This window comes from Heptranchias perlo, chromosome 36 (assembly GCF_035084215.1).
Source record: "Heptranchias perlo isolate sHepPer1 chromosome 36, sHepPer1.hap1, whole genome shotgun sequence".
In the NCBI taxonomy this organism is placed as follows: Eukaryota; Metazoa; Chordata; class Chondrichthyes; order Hexanchiformes; family Hexanchidae; genus Heptranchias; species Heptranchias perlo.
This window is the reverse complement of record NC_090360.1, coordinates 17,236,866-17,257,902: the sequence shown is the minus strand read 5'-3', so window position 1 is coordinate 17,257,902 and position 21,037 is coordinate 17,236,866. Positions and strand designations below refer to the sequence as shown.

At 45.6% G+C, this 21,037-nt stretch overlaps 1 protein-coding gene across 1 annotated transcript in view; it reads right to left on the bottom strand.

Annotated features, from left to right (window-relative positions):
* The window catches only part of LOC137304151 (microsomal triglyceride transfer protein large subunit-like), an 83,329-nt gene that overhangs the window by 13,638 nt on the left and 48,654 nt on the right, over positions 1-21,037 (bottom strand). The window contains exons 9-14 of the mRNA XM_067972651.1: positions 19,814-19,921; positions 17,509-17,721; positions 14,414-14,628; positions 7,645-7,742; positions 7,359-7,480; positions 5,389-5,619 (exon numbers count right to left, since the gene is read on the bottom strand). Of these exons, the coding sequence (XP_067828752.1) occupies positions 5,389-5,619; positions 7,359-7,480; positions 7,645-7,742; positions 14,414-14,628; positions 17,509-17,721; positions 19,814-19,921 (987 nt within the window). The remainder of the gene's footprint in view (positions 1-5,388; positions 5,620-7,358; positions 7,481-7,644; positions 7,743-14,413; positions 14,629-17,508; positions 17,722-19,813; positions 19,922-21,037) is intronic.

The following is a 21,037-nucleotide window of genomic DNA, read 5'->3' as shown; positions in this document are numbered from 1 at the left end:
GTCTGTCAGCTGGAGGAGCCCTATTTAAAGGGGCAGTCCTCCACTGACAGATGCTGCAGAAAATAGGAAAAATTACAGCATGGAGCAGCCCAGGGGGAAGGCTGCTCCCAGGTTTAATGATGCCTCACTCCAGCTCTTATTGGATGGGGTGAGGAGGAGGGGGAGGATAGAGATCCTCCCCCCAGAGGGTGGGAGGAAGCAGCCTGCCTCTGCCACCAAGAAGGCCTGGCTCGAGGTGGCAGAGGAGGTCACCTGCACCACCAACATATCACGCACCTGCATACAGTGCAGGAGGCGCTGCAATGACCTAAGTAGGTCAGCCAAAGTGAGTACACTTAATCATTCCCCTACACTCCGTCTGCCACATCACTGCCACCACCCCACATCTCCTTTTGCACTGCCAACACTACTCTATCACATCACTCCTCACACCCACTCAAAGCTCATCCTCAACTTACCTGCACCGACTCACCTCGCCAGTACTCATCCCGCCACTACCACTCAACCCAATCCTCATACAATCTCATGGCTCTATCTCATACTCACCCTCTCGTGCATCTCTTTCACGGTCAGCCTCACTCAATCTGCCACTACCCGTGCTGCAGCCACAGGGCATGCATCACATATGTGCAGTAGGAAGCGTAAGGCAAACGTGTCATGAGCATGAAGGGGATGCACAAGGGTGTTGGAGGGTTTGTCATGGGTGTTACTTATATTTAATTTCTGAGCAACTCACATTACATATTATATTGTCACCACTACTGCCACGTCTTTGCAAATCTTGTCTGGTTTGTGCAATAATGCCCTTTCCTGAGGATCACAATGAAGACCCACAACTGATGCCACCTATTGTGTCACTGCAGAGTGGGTGTAGGTGTATTTTCAGGGCTCTTTTGTGCAGACGACTGAGAGGCGTCGGCGATGTCCCCGGTGGCACCCTGGAAGGATGCGAAGGAGAAGTTGTTGAGGGCAGTGGTGACTTTGACAGATGGTGCTCAGGCCAGCGGGGAGCAGCTCGGCATGAAGGAGGCTGCAGATGTCCACGACTACATGTCGAGTGACTCTGAGCCTCCGTGTGCACTGCTGCTCGGAGAGGTCCAGGAAGCTGAGCCTCGGTCTGTGGACCCTGTGGCGAGGGTAGTGACCTCTGCGACGCATCTCTCTCTGCAGTTGCCCTCCCTCCTGCTGTGTAGGTGGATGTGTCACAGCACTATGTTGTGGAGCTCCACGTGTCAGAGGTGGACGGCGTGGCCGGCGAGGCTGGTGAGGCTGGTGATGCTGTTCGCCCTCCGAGGAGGTCATGACTGCAGCTACGGCGGCCCCCATCCGGAAGATGTACATCTGAGGGGGTCCGCAAGGTAGGTACATGTCTCTGGACACCGGGGTAAGTGTGCAAGTTGGTGAATTTGATTGTTAGGAGGAGGGTGGTGGAGGCCAAACTTTGTCCAAAGTGACAGAGTGGCCTCCTGCAATGAGTGAGGGTCTCCTCCCACCACCTGTCAAATGGACCTTTGCAGCTGCCACAGGCTGATGGCTGCAACACGTCCATTTGAATTGGGAGTGTTTCCCCCAGTACGGGAAACAATCCCAGTCAGTTGCAAAATCCCATCCCTGCTGAAATAACAGGTCAATCAGGTCTATAAACAACCTGAAGTACCTGTTCAATTACCTTAATTGCCGGTGGGAGTCCCACATGCGGGGGCTGCGCGCACATGTCAGCGTGTCAGTGGGGAACCCGGAAATGGGGCGGGTTGGAGCCGGGCTCCCGACCCGTCCCGGGAATCCCTGATTTTCGCAGCCCCCCCGCCACGAACGCACCCGATCGCGGGTGCGAAAATCGAGCCCATTTTCTCTACGTCTACCCTATCAAACCCTTTTATTGTCTTAAGACCTCTATCAGGTCACTCCTCAGCCTTCTATTTTCTAGAGAGAAGACCCCCAGCCTGTACAGCCTTTCCTGATAAATATATCCTCTTAGTTCTGGTATCAGCCTTGCAAATCTTTTTTGCACCCTCTCCAATGCATCTATACCCCTTTTTATAATATGGAGACCAGAACTGTGCACAGTACTCCAAGTGTGGTCTAACCAAGTTTCTATATAAGTTTAACATAACTCCTCTGCTTTTCAATTCTATCCCTCTAGAAATGAACCCCAGTGCTTGGTTAGCCTTTTTTATGGCCTTATTAACCTGCGTCGCTACTTTTAGTGATTTTTGCACCTATACCCGAGATCCCTTTGCTCCTCTTCCCCATTTATACTCTTATTATCTAAGCAATATGTGGCCTCCTTATCCTTCCTACCAAAATGCATCACCTCACACTTATCTATATTGAAATTAATTTGCCAATTACACGCCCATTCTACAAGCTTATTAATGTTTTCTTGGATTTTGATGCATTTCCTCAGTATTAACTATACCCCCCCAATTTGGTGTCGTCCACAAATTTTGAAATTGAACTTCCAATTCCCAAGTTGAAATTGTTAATGTAAATTGTGAACAACAGTGGTCCCAGCACCGATCCCTGTGGAACACCACTTCCCACCTTTTGCCAGTCTGAGTATCTACCCTTAACCCTTACTCTCTGTTTTCTGTTTTGTAGCCAGCTTGCTATCCATTCTGCTACTTGTCCCCTGACTTCACCATGCTCTGACTGTAGTCATGAGTCTACAATCTGGTACCTTATCAAAGGTCTTTTGAAAATCCAAATATATTACATCTACTACATTATCCTTGTCTACTCTTTCTGTTGCTTCTTCAAAGAATTCAATAAGGTTGGTCAAGCACGACCTTCCCTTCTGAAATCCGCAGTGACTATTCTTTATTATATTTTTGTTTTCTAGATGTTTCTCTATTATACCTTTGAGTAAAGATTCCATTATCTTTCCTACCATTAATGTTAAGTTAATTAGTCTATCATTCCCTGGATTTGTTCCATCTCCCTTTATAAATATGGGAATAACATTAGCTGTCCACCAGTCCTCTGGCACTATTCCCATTTCTAATGATTTTTTACATATATGTAATAGTGCCTCTTTCCTAACTGCTTTAATATGCATGGATGCAATGCATCCGGGCCAGGGCTTTTATCCTCTCTAAGTTTGAATAATTTATCAATTATCTTCCCCCTTTCTATCTTAAGTGTCTTTATATCCTTTTTGATCTCTTCTTCTAATGTTGTGCCCACCATGTTAGTCAAGCTGATAAATACTGAGGCAAAGTAACTCTTCAATATTTCTGCCATTTTGCTGTCACTACCTGTGAGTTTATGTTGTGCATCCCTTAGTGACCTTATTCCTATCCTGATTTTTCAATTGTTATTCATGTGTCTGTAGAAAACTTTACTATTTCTTTTTATATTCCTTGATAATTGAATTTTAGTTCCTCTTTGCTTTCCCAATTATTCTTTTGACTTCTTTCCTAACCCCTTCGTATTCCCTTTTGTCATCCTCTCCTTTATTGTCTATGTACTTAGAGTATGCTTTTTTCTTTAGTTTCAATTTTACCCTTATCTCTTTATTGATCCCTGTTGTTTCATTATTGGCTAGTTTGTTCTTGTTGTTAGAGGAATATATTTCTCCTGAACTCTATTGATCACTGTTTTAAATATTTTCCCATTGTTGTTCTATTTCTTTGTCTGTCAATTTTTTTTCCAGTTTACATTCCCTGGTTGTATTCTCATCCCCTCAAAATTAGCTTTTTTCCAATCTATTACTTTGGTCTTTGTCTTCCTTACGTCTTTCTCAATTGTTATCTTAAATCTTATTATGTTATGTTATTCACCACCCTAAACATTCACTCCCTTCACCACCGGCGCACAGTGGCTGCAGTGTGTACCATCCACAGGATGCACTGCAGCAACTCGCCAAGGCTTCTGCGACAGCACCTCCCAAACCCGCGACCTCTACCACCTAGAAGGACAAGAGCAGCAGGTACATGGGAACAACACCACCTGCACGTTCCCCTCCAAGTCACACACCATCCCGACTTGGAAATATATCACCGTTCCTTCATCATCGCTGGGTCAAAATCCTGGAACTCCCTTCCTAACAGCACTGTGGGAGAACCGTCACCACACGGACTGCAGCGGTTCAAGAAGGCGGCTCACCACCACCTTCTCAAGGGCAATTAGGGATGGGCAATAAATGCCGGCCTCGCCAGCGACGCCCACATCCCATGAACGAATAAAAAAATGATTGCTATTGCCTAGTTGTTCCCCTATGCTTATTTCTCTTATCTGCTCTGGTTCATTTCCCATTACGAGATAAAGCAAAGATATTTTCCCTTCCCCTGATTCTGATTGTATTAATATTCCAGTTCATCTCTTATTTTTCAGTTTTGAATATGGGTCTGTACCTAAAACGATAACTTGTCTGTTCTCTCCATACATACAGACCTGCTGTGTTTCCAGCAGTTTCTCTTTTCATTTCTCAACTCATCCACTTGAATTCTATAAATTTATAATGCAAGTAGAAAATGTTTGTGCGATTCCCCACTATAATAACAGACTTCACATTTTAGAAAATGATTGCAAGTGGGCTCAAGCTCTACTATGGCCTTGTGCATGTTATCTAGGCTGACACTTCACTGCAGTAATGAGGGAGTGCTGTATTGTCAGAGGTGCTTTCTTATAGATGAGATGTTAAACCGAGCTTGCTCAGGTAGCTGTAAAAGGTTCCGTAAGACTATTGGAAGAGGAGCAGGGAGTACTTCCAGTGTCCTGGCCAACATTCCTCCCTCAACCAACGCCACCAAAACCGTTTCCTGTTTATGGGACCTTGATGTGCACAAATTGGTCGCCTCATTTGCCCACATTACAGTGACTGCATTTCAAAGTAAGTCATTGGATGGAAAGAGATTTAGGACATTTTGAGAATGTGTTAAGGTGCTTCATAAATGCAAATTCTTCCTTTCTAACAGCTTACAGTGGAAAAACACCAGGTTCCACTAAAAAGTATTAATTATTTACAACAGGGACATTAAGTAAAGGCAGGACAAGGGAACTTTCAAATGTGTACACCATAACATCAAAAATTAAATTACAATATTCTGATATTGGACGTAATTTATGTTGCATATATATATCACATATAAAACCTATATATATATGTGCTTAAATGTAATTGTTGTTCTTTGCAGTGTTTTTGCTGTCTATCATCTAAACCTCTTTGAGCATTGTAACATACCGCTGCTATGTTCAACTTTCATCATCAATGCAAACTTGTAGGGACTGGCAAAATAATAATTTTTATTGCAATCATCTTATTTGACTGTTGCTATTGACTACTGCTGACCAATGGAAATATTTGTTGTATGTGTTCGTAGTAACCTAGTTCGTAATAATTAGGTTGCATTTTACAACAAAAGTCAAAATGTTGGACTTTATTACCTGTAGATGGTCAATAAGTAAAATGGATCCTTTAATTATGCTTGCAGGCTCTTCAGTAACTGACCAGAGCTTTTCCATTAGGTCACCGTATCCTTGGAAGAACACAACTGGAGGGAGCTGGACATCAAAGAGAATCACCGACATACCGGCCATGGCTTCATCATCATCATCCTGAGCTTCCTTAGAGCTTTCTTTGAAGAATGAGTCTAGACCTTGGGCTTCAATTGATACCTGTTCCAGATGTGAAGAAGTGTATGTTATAAATAACAGTGACAATATATCAAGTCAGAGCTGGAACCAGACCAAGTTCCAAGAAAGCCAGCCACTGCATAAGGAAACAAATATCACTTATTGAACACTTAATATGAAGCTGTTGGAATAATAGTCACTCTCTGGTACCTTACTCAAGTGACCATTATTCATGTGTGAACCTTCACAGCAACATCAGCTAGCTGTTTAATCATGGGAGGGTATTATAACCAGACCCAATCATGTCCCCACCTGAGGTCACACACTAATGTTTTCTGCTGGGGTTACTGGATAGGAATTAGGAATGGGAGACCCTGGCTGATTTTCTCTATCCCATCCCAGAGGTACTGAGGCCAACTTTAGCATCACATCTGCTGCCCTAAATCAGCTTAACTCAAACCGTGGACATTTCTGGTTTATATGGCCCTTCTACTTATTGGATACACTTGATAAGTCATTAGGAGAGTTCAAATCCAGGGTTCTTGGGGCAACAATTATGTTTTGTGATAGTAATTACCAGGTAGAACATAAGAGTTTCTGATGCTCATTATCCTTGATTAGACAGAGCAAACTATATTTAATTGTCCAATAAACCTCAATGTTTCTGTGCGTCCTGTGTGAAATTGTCACTATCCAAGGCTCCTCTAACCTGTACAGAATCTGTTCGTCAGAAACTTATCGTGTCACCAGAACAACAAATAGAACGTTGTGTCATGAATGTCAAGCTCTTGTTTTATGAAAGGTTTTTCTTAATTTGTTCTTGAGATGTGGGTGACACTGGCAAAGCAGTGAGACGGTGGTGGCGAGCCTTCTCTTTGAACTGGCGCAGCCCTTGTCACGACGGTGTAAGTAGAGGTGCGGCAATTTCTTTGGCGTTCTCCCAACTTCAGTGGAAGATCGGCAGAAACCCCGATTAAGTGGTTTCCGGTGTCTGCCAAAGTTGCGGCGGACAACCCTGAGGAAATTCCCAGCGAGAATTCCAGGATCTTGACCCCGCAATGATGAAGGATATGTCCACATTGGGCGGCCACAATGGCGGCAGCGAACAATCTTAACCGAAGATATGATCTCGTGCAACAAAACCCCAACAGGAACTTCCAAAAATATAAATAAAACAAAACTATACACACATTATAAAAAAAGTATATTTGAGAGCAACATCGCGGTTGCAATAACTTTGTGATATTTAAGTGTTTGTTGAACTTCGCTTTCATGGTGCACTAAGAATATTATAGTTACAGCCATGTAACACACTCCGAGCCATTATTTATCTATGCAGTAATTACCCTACAAACCTGGCAGTGTCAAAAACAAGGTTAGTCAGCAGAATAAAGTGTGAGCAACATGGCCAACCTCCTTTTGCACCTCTTACCACATTTCCTGACAGTGGTATAACATACTGGCTCAAATTTCAAACCCCTTTTCTTTAAACAGATGGATGTGCCATTAACAAGGTTGAAGCCACTGTCTGCGGGCTCCCTGTGCCATGGCACTATTATCACCAACGCAATTAATGTCACATGTACACGTGTGCACGATGATTCAGAATCTGGAGTCCACCCTTAATGAACTTGCTGGCGGCCTGAAATTCTATTAATCACAAACGTTCTCCAAAAAAAAACATTTCCCTTCTTGTTACTGAAGTCAATTAGATTGCACCTTTAAACAATAACCAGCCTTGAACTTAGGTGTGAAACCGAGCAGATTGAGAACAAACGAACCTGAGTTGCATGAAGCTGATATTCACGGGTAAAAATGAAGAAATCAGAATTACTCTTCTGTAAGATTCCGGTGTCTCCAAAGAGTAAATCCATGTTGTACGAGGACACCATATCTGTGGTAACTTATTAAGAAAGAAATTACATTGAAAAGGATCTCTTTAATCAGATAATATTTTAATTGTATATACGCAGAAAAAACATGGAATCCATTAGCTCCATTTTAAGTGTCTTAATATTTATAACAGAAAATAACGAGATGTTACTATGCAAGTTCAGTTCCTTTTACCTGCTAAATATCCTGAGGAGGAAGATGAACTCCCAGTTCTGGACAGTCGATTGTAATTATATATCATTGGGTCTTTCAAGACTTCACGGATTACTTTGCTACAAAAAGTAAGAGTGAAAAGGTTTATGTAAGGGTTGAGAAATAGAGGATTTTCATACAAGTCTCAGTAGTGCCAGAAAGTGCATGTACAGGCAACTTAAACTTATGCAAGTCAGAAGAAAATTAGGACTAAGTGACTCAGTCAGCATGTAATCTGTTCTTTTATCCAAGATCAGACGAATGGAAGGTATTAACATCCTCAATGGCCTTAAGGGTCCTATATAAGTGGCAGTCTAAGAGTGATAGTTCGCCTTAAGGGTGGAAATGTGCGAAATGAATTTGACACAAAATTGGTAGTTTCACTCTAAGCACTGTTCGTAATGGGTGAAAATGTACACAAAGTACCCCTAATTTGGCACAAAATTGGCAGACTCATGTAGAGGCATACTGGGGATGGACAGTGTAGGAAATGAACTCGCTACACTGCTTCGCTAGGAAGTGCCTATTCTAAGATTGAGGGTGTGTATCAAGGTTAGGACAAGTTAGCAGAGACATTTTAACCATTGAATCCTGGTGGATGGGCCTCACAAGTCTGCTGCTGTTTCTACAACTTCTCTCCTAGGCCACTGAAATGCAGTTCTGCAAATCATTGTGTTTATATTATGAGGTAAATTAGGACCATGATGTAAAGATGCTGAGGCACAGGATTGGCTCAGATCATGCCTGCAGAAACCATTTTTTTTCTTCCCAGGCCCACTGCATGGGGTTGGACTAAGATAAAATGGTATGAAGGTGAGAAATCTTATACTGTGATACACCTCTGCTGTCCTGCAGCTCCAACTGGGAAAATGTCGAGCAAGTCTTCTGCATCGGCTCCATTTTCCAAATCGGCTGATAGAAGCACAGGACCGTGTAAACACGAGGCAGCAGTGCGCAGAGCAGGACATCATGGGGGGAATTTTAAGCCCCAGCTCGGGCAAGGAGCTGAGGGCAGGCGACTAACCTGCTCTGCAGAGGCAGGTCCCTAATTTAAATATTTTAATGAGGCTGCGTGCCTCAAATTTTAGCTCTGTTTCAAATTTAATGGCTGCAGGCCGTGTTTCCCAGGGCTCGGGAAACCCAGCAGGTGAAGGGAGGCAAGAATGGACGGATCCAGCAGGTAAGTGCTTTTCCAACACTGCTTGTGGACCAGGAGGAGCAGGAGTGATTCTCCCCCCACTCCCCCCCGACCGGCCCCTCAAGCTAACCCGTTTCCCACTCCACCCGATCTGCCACTTGCCCCGCGATCGGGCCCCCCCACAATCAGATCCCCACGATCTAACTGGCCCCCGACCGATCTCCACGGCCCCCCCATCTATCCATTACCCCCCCCCCCCCCCCCCCCGCCGAATTGTCTGCTGCACGCTCCAAAACTTCACCCAAAAAAAGGAGGCCTCAGTCTGCAGTTCAATAACCAGGATGGCAAAACCGTAAGAAATTAAGAGCATGAAAATGCCAATCAGGAATTAGCAGCAGCAGCAATGCAATAAAATAGACTAATTCCTGATGCCTTCCAAGGTGCGTCACAGCGGCACTATTTCTTAGAGAGGCAAATGATATCTACCAATGATCCAAACCAGTGAGTCCCAACCCTTTCATACTCAGCTCTTCAAATACAATCTATTGTCATCCTAGGCTGGGTTCCTGTGATATTGTAAACAATGACAAATAAATACTCAGCCTAATGTTCAAATCAAGTAAATGGCATTTACTTCCTTTACTGTGGAGTGTGGGCAGCTCGATTTGGCTCCTTGGTGTTTTGCTTCAACACCTACCCTACTGCCCTTCTCACAGATTCCCTTGTGGAAGGAGTAAGGGTGCTGCTTGGTTGCAGGATTTCACTGACCCTAGACCTTCTGGGGATAGACATTTCCAGCCCCTGAATGTGCATCAGCCACATCCAGGACTGTGGTGGCCGCTTGGTGCTGTCTGTTTTGAGGGATCTTCTCCCATGCATGTTGCCGTAGGTGCTATTGGGAGCATCGTCATCAATTGCTTTAAGTGTGTACTTTCTCTGCCTGAGTCCTTGCAGAATGGTCTGCATCTCCTGGCCAGTCAATATATTTAGTTTCGTCAGTAATACCCGAAGGTCTAGCAACTCACTGAGTGATCAACTAGCTTTGTCTTCTTACTTCAGTTCTGGTCTCCATATTATAAAAAGAGTATAGAGGCACTAGAGAAGGTGCAAAAGAGATTTACAAGGATGGTACCAGAACTGAGAGAAGATACTTATCAGGAAAGGCTGAACAGGCTGGGGCGCTTTTCTCTAGAAAAGGCTGAGGGGTGACTGGATAGAGGTCTTTAAAATTATGAAGGGGTTTGATAGATGTAGAGAAGATGTTTTCACTTGTGGGGGAGACCAAAACTAGGGGCCATCAATATAAGATAGTCACCAATAAATTCAATATGAAATTCAGGAGAAACTTCTTTTCCCAAGGAGTCATGATGTGGAGATGCCGGTGATGGACTGGGGTTGACAATTGTAAACAATTTTACAACACCAAGTTATAGTCCAGCAATTTTATTTTAAATTCACAAGCTTTCGGAGGCTACCTCCTTCGTCAGGTGAACGATGTGAAAATGAAATCCTCGAGATGAAATCGCATTTATAATTCACAGAACAATGCTTGGTGAGTGCAGACAGTTTTTTCAACTGCCCGTTGCCAAGGCAATCAGTGTGCAGACAGACAGGTGTTACCTGCCAGGTCTCACAGAATATACAAATCACCAAAAAAAAACAAACAAAAAAAAACAGAGATAGAGAGGTAGAAACATAGAAAAGACAGCAACTGACCCATTATATTAAAAACAGATAACATTTGTTCGCTGGTGGGGTAACGTGTAGCGTGACATGAACCCAAGATCCCGGTTGAGGCCGTCCTCATGGGTGCGGAACTTGGCTATCAATTTCTGCTCGACGATTTTGCGTTGTCGTGTGTCTCGAAGGCCGCCTTGGAGTACGCTTACCCGAAGGTCGGTGGATGAATGTCCATGACTGCTGAAGTGTTCCCCGACTGGGAGGGAACCCTCCTGTTTGGCGATTGTTGCGCGGTGTCCGTTCATCCGTTGTCGCAGCGTCTGCATGGTCTCGCCAATGTACCATGCTCTGGGGCATCCTTTCCTGCAACGTATGAGGTAGACAACGTTGGCCGAGTCACAGGAGTATGAACCATGCACCTGGTGGGTGGTGTCCTCTCGTGTGATGGTGGTATCTGTGTCAATGATCTGGCATGTCTTGCAGAGGTTACCGTGGCAGGGTTGTGTGGTGTCGTGGACGCTGTTCTCTTGAAAGCTAGGTAATTTGCTGCGAACGATGGTCTGTTTGAGGTTGGGTGGCTGTTTAAAGGCGAGTAGTGGAGGTGTGGGGATGGCCATAGCGAGGTGTTTGTCCTCATTGATGACATGTTGAAGGCTGCGGAGAACATGGCGTAGTTTCTCCGCTCCGGGGAAGTACTGGACGACAAAGGGTACTCTGTTGGTTGCGTCCCGCGTTAGTCTCCTGAGGAGGTCTATGCGATTTTTTGCTGTGGCCCGTCGGAACTGTCGATCGATGAGTCGAGCGTCATATCCCGTTCTTACTAGGGCGTCTTTCAGCGTCTGTAGGTGTCCATCGCGTTCCTCCTCGTCTGAGCAGACCCTGTATATTCGCAGGGCCTGTCCATAGGGGATGGCCTCTTTGACGTGGTTAGGGTGGAAGCTGGAAAAGTGGAGCATCGTGAGGTTGTCCGAGGGCTTGCGGTAGAGTGAGGTGCTGAGGTGCCCGTCTTTGATGGAGATTCGTGTGTCCAAGAAAGAAACTGATTCTGAGGAGTAGTCCATGGTGAGCTTGATGGTGGGATGGAACTTGTTGATGTTATCGTGTAGTCTCTTTAGTGATTCCTTGCCGTGGGTCCATAGAAAGAAAATGTCGTCGATGTATCTGGTGTATAGTGTTGGTTGGTTGGACTCCTCCGGAGGGTCGCTGCCCTCAGCTGGACATGTATGCTCAAGCTGTCAGGAAATGCGTCAATGCCAGATTCATCAGCCGCACTCAGAAGACAGTCCAGAATGTCACCCGAGCACAACGCAACGCCATCAACGCTCTCAAGACCAACCGCAACATCGTCATCAAACCAGCGGACAAAGGAGGAGCCATAGTCATACAGAACAGAACGGACTATTGCAAAGAAGCATACCGACAACTGGACAACCAGGAACACTACAGACGGTTACCCGCAGATCCGACCAAAGAACACACCCACCAGCTCAACAAACTGATCAAGACCTTCGATCCAGACCTTCAAAGCATCCTACGCACTCTCATCCCACGTACTCCCCGCGTGGGAGACTTCTACTGCCTCCCAAAGATACACAAAGCCAACACACCCGGACGTCCTATCGTATCAGGCAACGGAACCCCATGTGAGAACCTCTCTGGATACATCGAGGGCATCCTGAAACCCATCGTACAGGGAACCCCCAGCTTCTGTCGCGACACTACAGACTTCCTACAAAAACTCAGTACCCACGGACCAGTTGAGCCAGGAACACTTCTCACCACGATGGACGTCTCGGCACTATACACCAGTATCCCCCACGATGACGGCATCGCTGCGACAGCATCAATACTCAACACCAACAACAGCCAATCTCCGGAAGCCATCCTACAACTCATCCGCTTCATCCTGGATCACAATGTCTTCACCTTCGATAACCAGTTCTTTACCCAAACACACGGAACAGCCATGGGGACCAAATTCGAACCCCAATACGCCAACATTTTCATGCACAAGTTCGAGCAGGACTTCTTCACTGCACAAGACCTCCAACCAACACTATACACCAGATACATCGACGACATTTTCTTTCTATGGACCCACGGCAAGGAATCACTAAAGAGACTACACGATAACATCAACAAGTTCCATCCCACCATCAAGCTCACCATGGACTACTCCTCAGAATCAGTTTCTTTCTTGGACACACGAATCTCCATCAAAGACGGGCACCTCAGCACCTCACTCTACCGCAAGCCCACGGACAACCTCACGATGCTCCACTTTTCCAGCTTCCACCCTAACCACGTCAAAGAGGCCATCCCCTATGGACAGGCCCTGCGAATATACAGGGTCTGCTCAGACGAGGAGGAACGCGATGGACACCTACAGACGCTGAAAGACGCCCTAGTAAGAACGGGATATGACGCTCGACTCATCGATCGACAGTTCCGACGGGCCACAGCAAAAAATCGCATAGACCTCCTCAGGAGACTAACACGGGACGCAACCAACAGAGTACCCTTTGTCGTCCAGTACTTCCCCGGAGCGGAGAAACTACGCCATGTTCTCCGCAGCCTTCAACATGTCATCAATGAGGACAAACACCTCGCTATGGCCATCCCCACACCTCCACTACTCGCCTTTAAACAGCCACCCAACCTCAAACAGACCATCGTTCGCAGCAAATTACCTAGCTTTCAAGAGAACAGCGTCCACGACACCACACAACCCTGCCACGGTAACCTCTGCAAGACATGCCAGATCATCGACACAGATACCACCATCACACGAGAGGACACCACCCACCAGGTGCATGGTTCATACTCCTGTGACTCGGCCAACGTTGTCTACCTCATACGTTGCAGGAAAGGATGCCCCAGAGCATGGTACATTGGCGAGACCATGCAGACGCTGCGACAACGGATGAACGGACACCGCGCAACAATCGCCAAACAGGAGGGTTCCCTCCCAGTCGGGGAACACTTCAGCAGTCATGGACATTCATCCACCGACCTTCGGGTAAGCGTACTCCAAGGCGGCCTTCGAGACACACGACAACGCAAAATCGTCGAGCAGAAATTGATAGCCAAGTTCCGCACCCATGAGGACGGCCTCAACCGGGATCTTGGGTTCATGTCACGCTACACGTTACCCCACCAGCGAACAAATGTTATCTGTTTTTAATATAATGGGTCAGTTGCTGTCTTTTCTATGTTTCTACCTCTCTATCTCTGTTTTTTTTTGTTTGTTTTTTTTTGGTGATTTGTATATTCTGTGAGACCTGGCAGGTAACACCTGTCTGTCTGCACACTGATTGCCTTGGCAACGGGCAGTTGAAAAAACTGTCTGCACTCACCAAGCATTGTTCTGTGAATTATAAATGCGATTTCATCTCGAGGATTTCATTTTCACATCGTTCACCTGACGAAGGAGGTAGCCTCCGAAAGCTTGTGAATTTAAAATAAAATTGCTGGACTATAACTTGGTGTTGTAAAATTGTTTACATTTCCCAAGGAGTGGCTGTGGTGAATAACAAAGATGCATTTAAGGGGCAGCTAGATAAGTACATGAGGGAGAAAGGTAGGGGTTGATAGGGTGAGATGACGAGGAGTGGGAGGAGGCTCGTGTGGAGCATAAACACCAGCATGGACCAGTTGGGCTGAATGGCCTGTTTCTGTGCTATAAATTCTGTGTAAATCTACGTAGTTCAGATGCCTAACTGGCTCATAAGTGCATCTCACAGATGATTTAGTGCTGCCCCGTTCTCATTGATTGGCTCACTGAGTGGAAGGGACTGTTCACATTTTAGCCCACAAACTGAAACCAGCAAGTTGGTGTATAAACCAGCACAGGAGTCCTTTCCTAAAAGTTCTTACTAACCCACAATCGTCAGAGGAGCAAGAATTTCCAAGCTCCTGTAACTCTGCTCTCACCTCGCTGGATGATGGTCAGAGTGCAGGATATTCTGCAGTTTTGCCAATAAATACTTCGATGGTTCAGATTCTAATTCTCCAACAGACAGCAAGATATTTTTCAATTCCATGGCTGAAGGGTGGTTATTGAGAATCACATCGAGTGCAGCCATTCGCACAGTATTCCCATAGTGATTCCTGCTCTGGTGAAAAATCCTGTTCATCTGCTTCTTCACCTGATTGTGAATAAATAAAATCTTTATAAACGTAACAGATCATCGGCAATGTAAATTTTATGTCACCAACTTCTACAGTTCATTCCCCAGTGTTGTCACTAAGCTTGCTTAGAACAAGGGTGCCTAACTTTCAGTCCGAGAGTCACATGTACCTCTGATAGAAGCCATGGCAACCTGGCCCTTAAATTCCAGGCTACTGAATCCCATTTATGCTCACATTTCTTATTTGCTGGTTTGGTTTTTTTCGACTACTCAGGGCTCTGATGCATTATTGGTGGATTTAGCGCTGTTGCATTATTGGTGGATAGGTCTCAAATCAGAACACCAATGATCAGCTTGGGTTATATGTAAACGAATGGAACATGGCTTTAAACTTTATAGGCATAACTTTATAAGTATCCAACTCCGCACTCCCAGCAGGGAGCACTGCCTGGTGGAGCGCATATCAGAAATTTTGGGGACACATAAATTTCAGCTTGTTGATTTAAATGGTTGGAAAATTGTGTGCTGCACATGCCTGAAGTTTCAACACATGCTCCATGTGGGCCAGGCTCCATGCGAGCCAAGCTCCATGTGGGCCAGGCTCCCGGTGGACGGGGCTCTCTGTGGGTGATGCTCCCTTTGGGCGAGGCACCCTTTGGGCGAGGCTCCCTGTGGGTGACGCTCCCTGTGGGTGACGCTCCCTGTGGGTGAGGCTCCTTGTGGGCGAGGCTCCTTGTGGGTGACACTCCCTGTGGGCGACACTCCCTGTGGGTGACACTCCCTGCCAGATGTGCAACGTCAGAAAATGGCCTTTTCGATACGGTTCTCATAGTTTTGACTGAAGGGGCATCAATTCACCATCGTGCCACTTTCACAAAATGGGAAAGATGTGGCAATAGACCATCACATTTTCATCCACATGGGGTCACAGGTGACTGCAATCATGTATGCAACAAAAATTTACTTTTATATAGCACCTTTAACATAGTAAAAACGTCCCAAGGCGATTCACAGGCGCGATATCAGGCAACATTTGAAACCGAGCCACATAAAGAGACATTTCTCGGTCAAAAAAGTAGGTTTTAAGGACCGACTTAAAAGGGTAGAGAGAGGTAGAGCAACGGAGAGGTTTACGGAGGGAATTCCAGAGCTTAGGTCCTAGGCAGCCGAAGGCACGCCCGCTAATGGTGGAGCAATTAAAATCGGGGACGCGCAACAGGCCAGAATTAGAGGAGCGCAGAGATCTCGGTGGGTTGTAGGGCTGGAGAAGGTTACAGAGGTGGAGGGGGGAGAAGCCATGGAGGGATTTGAAAACAAGGATGAGAATTTTAAAATCGGGGCGTTGCCGGACGGGGAGACAATGTTGGTCGGCGAGCACAGGGGTGATGGGTGAATGGGACTTGGTACGAGTTAGGATACGGGCAGCAGAGTTTTGAGTGAGCTCAAGTTTAAGGAGGGTGGCCGGCCAGGACAGCATTGGAATACCAATACCTCCATCTTTATCAAGCAGGTGGGGTTATATTGGATGTGATTGCGTTTACATTTATTTGGAGTCAGGCAGGTGATAGCTTCACCACAATAACTGTAATTGTCAAAAGCATTATTTTCATTCAGCCTGTGGGAATTGGATAGAAGCATGTAATATAAATGGCCTTTGGTCTTTCATTGTTCAAAAATCATTCATCCTTTGCAAGGTTCTTTGAGCCATCAGAAAATTTTTTTAAAAATACTATTAAGATTATAGTGCTGGGATTGTGTTAAAAGAGCTCACTAATAATCAAGAACGGATTGCGTACGGAGCAGGAGTTGGAGTGTGATACACACACACCGACAATGACAAACCCTAATCCTAAATGAAGCATTGCCAGACTCCTCCACCACATCAGTACGTAAAAGTTAGAATTTTCAGATCGGATTTATTTTAAACATCATTTATTTTAAATTGTTTGCCAATCGGAACGTCCAGGTGAATGTTTCAACTCCCCAGAAATGATATAACTGGGACAAGTGCTTTTTGACAGCTAGTGGGCTTTGTTGTCCCTCAGATATGCTCAGAAACCCAGCCTTCCAGACTTCTCCTGCAAAACTTCAATATTTGGGCAGCAAAACATTTCGTAAATGTAATAATTTGTGGGATTTATCATGGGCTAGCCCGTCATTCCGTGCCTCTTGCCTTAGATATAATTAATTAAAATACAATGAAACCTTTATCATAATTTGTACCTCAACAAAAGGCCTGATAACCATTATTGAATCATTGATTAACGCCTGGCATTAATGGCCTCAGAATGGGGTCAGTAGCCATCCCACCCCGTTACCACCGGCGCCATTTTGAAAGGGGCCTCCTGCTGGGTGCCCAAAACGCCCGCCTGTTTCAGGTGATTTTTTAAAAATTCGTTCACGGGATGTGGGCGTCGCTGGCGAGGCCAGCATTTATTGCCCACCCCTAATTGGCCCCTTTTAACATGGAAATCGGGGTCCTATGATGTAAATTGGACCCCGTTTGCCATTTTATAACAGATCTGGTCGGACCCTGTGCCGTGCTCACTCTGACCAGTTCCACGGGCGATGGAACCGAAGAGGCCCGACAAAGGTAAACGTCAAATTATTTCCGTGGAATACTCCTCCGGGTCCCACAAAAATAATCTGGGCCGTTGCTGCCCCGGGACCCACACCCTCCGCGATCGCAACCCTCGCCCCCTCAATTAACCTTGCAGGCGGCCGGCCCAGCCCAATTTCAGGCCTCAATCCGGCGATACCTGTTGGCGCCCCGCTGCTCACCTGCCGGGGCCCAAAATCGCGGAGGGGGGGAGCTCTTCGTTGCGGGAACGATTGGCCAACCAGCATCGGTCGGTCGCCCAAAAGTCAATATAGATCCCCGTTGTGTGTGATTTTTACCTCTTGAGTGATATAGACACTCGGGAATCTCTGCAGTACAGTCACAGCTATAGCTGCCACGGAGCTCGCCTGCCACTCAGTGTATTGTAACAGAAGTGGGATGGTTTCTGGAAGAAGTGCATTTTTAAGCGCTAGGAGGTACATCTTGACATCCGCCTCTTCCTTAGCCACATTCAGTCTATCCAAGATCACTTTCTTTGCAAGCTCGACTTCCTGGGATCAATGACAAACATAAGGCAGAGTTATGGGATGGTCTGACATTGCTGCTGCTTATCCCTTGCTTCACATTCTAATCTGAACTCTTCTTTAATTTACCTTTTATTTCCTCCCCACCCCCCCCCCCCCCCCCACCAAAAAGGTGTTGGGTTGTACCAGTTCCATGAGGGGTGCCACCTTCTGGTATTCCACCCAAGTGATCATGTGTAATCCTGGGCTGAGAATGTTGGTAGATTATTTGACTGATGGAACATTATGCCCATACTTTCCTGCAGGAATCACTGGATAGTTCAGGAATGGAATTTTTTCCATGCTGCACCCCCTGGTGGTGAGGTAAATTGCACCACTCCAGTCATCCCATATCTCTCCCCCCACCCAACTGAGATAGGGAACTCAGTAGGATCAAGGTTTGAATTTCAGAGTCAGCTGACACTTTCAGTTTCCGACCTGTAATATAATGTACTTTGTCAACTCTCAGCTGGCTCACTATGTTCAGTACCTTGTGATAGTGCCAGATTCTACCATGGATGACTTGTAAAAATGGAAAAGACATTCTCTTTCTCAGCCTGCAACAAGCTAATTTGTGGCTAATTAGAGTGCAATATTCTGAATAAAAAAAGAAAAACTTGCATTTATATCGTGCCTTTGACGACCTCAGGACCAAAGCGCTTTAAAGCCAATGAAGTATTTTTGAAGCGTAGTCACCGTTGTAATGTAGGAAACGTGGCAGCCAATTTGCACACAGTAAGCTCCCACAAACAGCAATGTGATAATGACCAAATAATCTGTTTTTTAGTGATGTTGGTTGAGGGATAAATACTGGTCAGGACACCGGGAGAATTTCCCTGCTGTTCTTTGAACTGGTGCCATGGGATCCTTTACGTCCACCTGAGAGGGGAGACTGGACCTCAGTTTAATGTCTCATCCAAAAAAACGACAACTCTGACAGTACAGCATTCCCTCAGTGCCACACTGGAGTGTCAGATTAGACTTTATGCTCAAGTCCCTAGAGTGGGAATTGAACCCACAACTTTCTGACACAAAGGGGAGAGTGCTACCACTGAGCCACAGCTGAACACTGGGTCTAGTTACCTCATTCTCTGAATAAAATCATGTGGAGTGAACACACGGAGCTGGGGCAGAGACACATGGATCGATTTGAGGGATTCTGGTAAGAGTCTTACGAGCAAATCGCATTTCGAATCGAGCTCCATCAAGTTATAAAATCATTTTCATTCCATTCAAGGTCTCCTGGGGGTACATTTGCCCACTGTTGTTGAGTGAATTGGGAAGGTAAGGGAAAGGGATGTGAAAATAGATCCCTTCCTGCGCCTTTCAAAATTGGCGCCTTGCAGGTCATGAGTAGGAATTACTGGCCAACATAGAGATATTTGTGGGTTTTAACATTCCACCTTCTTGACCTGGAAGTGGTCATAGATGTAAGGAAGAAAATGAGGAGAAAAATTATAACCATCAGTTCACTGATTATTCGTAACGTTCAGACCACAACTTTAATTCATGGCTGGTTAAGGACAAATTCTGTAGCCTGCCACACTGCAATAACTTGTTAGACAATCACAGTGTGAATAGTCGGATCTTTTAACATTTCTTTGTTGCTCCCCAGTTTTCTATTTTTAAATGTCAGCCTTGGCACACTCACCTCTGCGTCAGAAGGTCATGGGTTCACGCCCCACTACACAGACTTGAGCACATAATCCAGGCTGACACACCGGTGAGGGATTACTGAGGGCGTGCTGCATTGTCGATGATCCCACAGCACTATTTGAAGAAGATGGGGAGAGTTCTCCCGGTGTCCTGGCCAACATTTATGGTCATTTATCTCATTGCTGTTTGTGGGACCTTACTGTGCACAAATTGGCTTCTACATTTCCCTACAATACAACATTTCCAAAGTACGTCATTGGCTGTAAAGTGCTTTGGGACCTCCTGAAGTTGTGAAAGGCGCTATAGAAATGCAAGTCGTTCTTTTTTTTGTCAACAGGGAAACAATCTTATCTGCTATGTGTGAAGAAGCTTGATTGTGAATTATTGATATGCTCATTAACAATTGGTCAACAGAACTACTAACCTGGAGTTTACACAGGCCCCTTTGACACATCTTGCCAATCACTGCTCCAATCACTGAAACGGTAGTTTCTCGGATTTCTCTGCTTGCAATCTTACCCTGAAGCTTAGCCTTTAAGAGAAACGTACCGATCACATTAGTGTTCATAGCAATGGTTAAATAACACTTGTGGAGGTTTTATACAGCATTCGCTTTGGTTTACCAATTACTTTCAGTAGAGCTTCAGTTGAGAAATACCCAATACCCCCAGGTTTATGAAAGAGACTCAGATCATTCATTCATAATTTACTCGTCTGGGATCTAAACTTGAGCAAATTGATGTCATATTCTTGGATTCACGCATCCGTGTGATTTTTTTAAAATTTAAAACTATTAATTTGCTCGCTTTCCATTCATCAAAGAAGTTGGTGAACTGCATGGTTTTGGTGGCGGAGCCTCAGTATCCTATTTGGCAGATGGATAGGGCGGTAATTGGACCACATCCATTAAACCCTCCGAGATCTCTGCGCTCCTCCAATTCCGGCCTCTTGTGCATCTCCGATTTTATCACTCCACCATTGGCGGCCGTGCCTTCAGCTCTGGAATTCCCTCCCTAAACCTCTCCGCCTCTCTCCACTCCATTAAGACGCTACTTAAAACCTACCTGTTTGACCAAGCCTATCCTAATATCCCCTTATATGGCTCAGTGTCAATTTTCATCTGATTACGCTCCTGTGAAGCGCCTTGGGACGTTTCATTATGTTAAAGACACTATATAAATGCAAGTTGTTGTTGTTTTTGCCAAAACCCCTTTCTGAGCTTTACTTGGCTCAGGAAATCATGGTGTCAAAGCTCTATCACCATGTTATGTTTCGCCCAGTGAAAGGAGGTCAACACAGCATCATCTTTCTACTTGGTAGAATCAGGACTGGTCTCCAGACCCGACACTGAGTTTCCTACTGGACCATTACTACAATCCCAGGAAATTAGGTACTGGAATACATATCCTGGAGTCTTGACAAGGGAGGAACCACCAAGTTGGAGCTCAAGGGGGTAATTTTCCGAGTTTGCGCTGAGTGGGGAGGTTTGCCCGCTAACAATGGATATCGGAAACTCGGGCACTCTCTGCCCTGCGATTTTTCATCAATCAAAACCAACAGATGGAAAATTGTGGGCAGGGGCACCTCAGTCTCCAATAGGCACTGCCAGCAAGCAAGGCTACCCGTCAGAAGCGGAAACTTGGGAAAT